This window comes from Octopus sinensis, linkage group LG3 (genome assembly GCF_006345805.1).
Source record: "Octopus sinensis linkage group LG3, ASM634580v1, whole genome shotgun sequence".
Lineage (NCBI taxonomy): Eukaryota > Metazoa > Mollusca > Cephalopoda > Octopoda > Octopodidae > Octopus > Octopus sinensis.
The window spans coordinates 65502487-65507203 of NC_042999.1; the positions used below are offsets into that span (position 1 = coordinate 65502487).

At 31.7% G+C, this 4717-nt stretch overlaps 1 protein-coding gene across 1 annotated transcript; it reads right to left on the minus strand.

Annotated features, from left to right (window-relative positions):
• Positions 1 to 964: 964 nt before the first annotated feature.
• Positions 965 to 4279, minus strand: LOC115209278 (uncharacterized protein DDB_G0292186-like; the record flags this gene model as incomplete). The annotated part of the gene is made up of 2 exons (XM_029777587.1): positions 965 to 1711; positions 4205 to 4279. Coding segments are annotated over 2 exons (822 nt in total), but the record flags the coding sequence as incomplete, so codon positions are not given.
• Positions 4280 to 4717: the final 438 nt, after the last annotated feature.

The window sequence follows — 4717 nt, forward strand, 5'->3', positions numbered from 1 at the left end:
CACTTTGTATTATATCCAGCAAAATAAGGTGTGTTTTCATCACCCGAAAGAGGTTGTCTGGTGGACGAGGCTGAACAGATTGAGGACAGAAACGTTCCTGCCTAATAAAGCACTCATCGACATTTTCAAGTTTCACTTGAAGACGAAAGTGAAATCCATACGGCTGTGCTCACACCTACTACCCACATCCTTAGAAAAATCCTATGCATTTAAATGTATACTTTTAAACTCCCTTTTACTCTTTTACTTGTTTCAGTCATTTAATTGTGGCCATGCTGGAGCACCGCCTTTAGTCGAGCAAATCGACACGAGGACTTATTCTTTGTAAGCCTAGTACTTATTCTGTCGAACCGCTAAGTTAAACACCAGCATCTGTTTTCATGCGATGTTGAGGGAACAAACACGGACGCACAAACGTATACACACACATATATATATGCATATATACGACGGGCTTCTTTCAGTTTCTGTCTATCAAATCCACTCGCAAGGCTTTGGTCGGCCCGAGGCTATAGTAGAAGACATTTGCCCAAGGTACCACGCAGTGAGACTGAACCCGGAACAATGTGGTTGGTAAGCAAGTTACTTACCACACAGCCACTACCACGCCTGTCTCTGTTATCTTACATAAGGATAATTCACTATCTTCCCCCCTCCCGATCGTTCAACATATCTTACTCTACACTCGCCCCAGGACGCTGGGTATGTCTCGGCAAGTGACTGTAACAAAGTGGCAGATTAAAAGTAATAATGACACTAATAATTCGTACTATTAAAGGCACAACACCAAAAATTTGGGGGAGATGGATAGTCGATTACGTCGACCTCGGCGGAATTTGAACTCAGAATGTAGCGACAGATGAAATACACCAAAGCATTTCACTCGGTGTTCTAATGATTCTGCCAGCTCACCACCTTACATATAACAATAAGAATAATAATGCTTATGATTATTATTATTATTATTGTTGACGTTATAGTTATTATTATAGTTGCTGTTGTTATTATTACTATTACTATTATTATTGTTGTTGTTATTAATATTTTTATTTATATTATTATCATTATTATTACTATTACTATTATTATTATTATTATTATCATCATTATTATTATTATTATTATTATTATTATTATTATTGCTATTATTATCATTATTATTACTATTATTATTATTATTATTACTATTATTATTGTCATTATTATTATTGCTATTAATATTGTCATTATTATTATTGCTAATTTTATCGTTATTATTATCATTATTATTATTATTATTATTGCTATTATTATCATTATTATTACTATTATTATTATTATTATTATTATTATTATTATTACTATTATTATTGTCATTATTATTATTGCTATTAATATTGTCATTATTATTATTGCTAATTTTATCGTTATTATTATTATTATTATTATTATCATTATTATTGTGATTATTATTATTATTGTGATTATTATTATTACTGTTGTTGTTATTAATATTATTGCTATTATTATCATTATTACTGTTGTTATTATTATTGCTATTTTTATTATTATTGCTATTATTATTATTGTTATTATTATTATCATTGTTATTATTATTATTATTGCTTTTATTGTTATTATTATTGCTATTATTGTTATCATTATTGTTATTATTATTATTATTATTATTATTATTATTATTATTATTGTTATTATTATTATTATTATTATTGTTAAAATTGTTGTGGCTGTTCATGCCTTTTGTTTTTATCTTACATGACCTACTCCAAGTCTCAGCCTCAGGCGGCAAGTAACAATCAAGTAGACGTTTTACGATGGATGTTATTTATGATTAACAATGATAAATGTAAGGAGAAAGAGAGGAGATTCTGTTAAAAGTGTAATATTTTACTTTTGAAAGTGTTTTAAGAGAACCATGTTTTTACATGTTGACAATGTTTTTACTGCTATTATCAATATTATTTTAATTTTTATTATTATTATTATTACTGTTGTTGTTGTTGTTGTTGTTATCATCATCATCATCATTATTATTATTATTATTGTTGTTGCTCTTATTATTATTATCATTATCATCTTATTTCCGTTCTGCTTCCATTCGTTACTGAATTTCTTCCTCACACCTAGGGCAGACAATCTCACTCTATACATTGGTAGGCCATTAAAATAAACACACCGGATTATTCATTTACGAAGTCATGTGATAAAGAAAAAAGGGAAGGAAGACAGAGATGAAAAAATAAAAAATAAAAAAAGTAAACACAGAAAATAAAAGGCGAAAAAGAACGAAAATTTACAACGACAATGCACTTCTCAGTACCTGTGACCTAACAGGTCACACTATCTTTTTCACTTTTTTGGTAATACAGGAATGATGGATGCTTAAACAATTTTGTTACTTCCTTCTTTGATCATTCCAAGTGCAACCACTGGTATTGTAACCGTCTTGAGATGGATGCCACACCTTTTCGATTTCAAGTAATAAATGTTTGTATTTTCTGAGCTTATAAAATTCTTTTGTTGAGATATTAAGGTCGTAGATATTAAGATTGAGATATTAAGATCATGTCAATCAATAAAGTATATAAATAAAGAAAATAACAACAATAATAATAATAATAATAATAATAATAATAATAATAATAATAATAATAATAACTAGCAATAATAATAATAATAACTTGCCGGGTCATAGTGTTAGTGCATGCATATACAGCTGCGTGCGTGCGCACATACACGCGAGTACTGTCCAAATCTTCGACTAATAACATACAGCTAGCTAGCATTCAATTGGCGTATCAAGTGTCGGGCATTTTGGTTGTGTTTTGGATAGAAAATTCACAAAAATGTCACTTCTATTGATTTTTTAATGGCTTTACGGGATGACTGGGGAAATGTAACGATGTGCACGACCAATCGTGGACGGTTTTGAATGACCATAGAAAGTGCGAGCCCTCTAACTGAAAGATTATTGATTTGTATAAAGGACACACACACAGACAAACATTTTGCCGTTTATATATATAGATAATAATAATAATATAATAATAATAATAATAATAATAATAAGGGTACCAGGCAGTGGCTTTCATGGTTTCTCATCTTAATTGATTGGATGTGTTATCAGGTACATTGTTTTGTCTTGCTATAAAAGATGGGCCATAGCAAATATTCTGCTCAATACCACTTCTACTCAGTTGTTTGACCATAACCAGTTGAGCATGTCAATTAGTGGCTGAAAATATGAGCATCTCTGATGACAAGCAGAAGTAGTAGGAGAGCTTCATAGCCATGTGTTGGGAGGAATTCTTTGGGGATAATTCACCTCTAGAAACCAGTTTTTCTTCAACACACTTAAACTGCCCTTATTCAGGAATCTTTTGAGCTGGATGGGCCACTAGACCTAAAGAAACTTATAACTGGGCCCAACTTGCAAGTTCATGTGCTGTTAGTATAGTTATCAGATGACCATGTTGCGCATATATGGCTGTGATGCATGTGCATGGTCTTGTGGTATGCACTGCTCATTCACACAATGATAACAACAACAACAATAATAATAATAATAATAATAATATAATAATAATAATAATAATAATAATAATAATAATAATATGGCTTCTGATCTTAACTGATTGGAAGTGTTATCATGTACATTGTTTTGTCTTGGTATAAAATATGGGCTACAGCAAATATTCTGCTCAATACCACATATTTGCTTGTCAGTTGTTTGACCTTAACCAGTTGAGCATGTCCCTTAGTGGCTGACGATATGTGCATCTCTTATTCAAGGACCTTTTGAGCGGGATGGGCTACTCAACCTGAAGAAAATTCTAACTAGGCCCCACCTGCAAGGTCATGTGCTGTTTATCTTGATATGAGATCACCATGTCGCGCACATATGGTTGTGATGCATGTGCCTGGTGTACCCGTATCAGACGGGTAGTCATGATGGGTATATTGGGCTTCGTATATTTTACCCCAGTGTCACTTTGATGGCATGAACTGCTCTCTCACTCAATAATAATAATAATAATAATAATAATAATAATAATAATTATTATTATTATTATTATTATCATTATTATTATTATTATTATCATCATTATTGTTAAGGTAGTGAGCTGACAGAATCTTTACCGCTCCGGGCAAAATGCCTAGCGGAATTTCGTCCTTCTTTACGTTTTGAGTTCAAATTCCGCATCCGTCTATTGTTATTATTATTATTATTATTATTATTATTATTATTATTATTATTATTAATATTATTATTATTATTGTTGTTGTTGCTGTTGCTGTTATTGTTGTTATTGTTGTTGTTTCGTAAAACTGTTAGAGGGATTTAAAAATGCTTCTCAGTATTTGTTCCTGACAATTACATCTGTGTTTCAAATGGGAACGAGTTCAGCTTAGCGTTTACGTTTGCAAACTGAATAGAATGAAGTACCAGTGAAATATCAGACCAATCTCATTGACTTAATCCCACCTCTAAGAATTGCTGGCTTTGTGCTTAAATCAGAAAACTTGATCATTTTTGCGCTTCCCATCCTTCCTCCTCTTCCACCTCCTCCTATTCCTCCACTTTCTCCTGGTCTTCCTCCTCCTCCAACTCTTAATCTTCCTGCTCTGCCTCCTCTTTTTTTGCCAACTATCAAGACTTCCCCTACTCTTCCTCTACCCCTTACTACTACTACTACTACTACTACTACTAGAAATA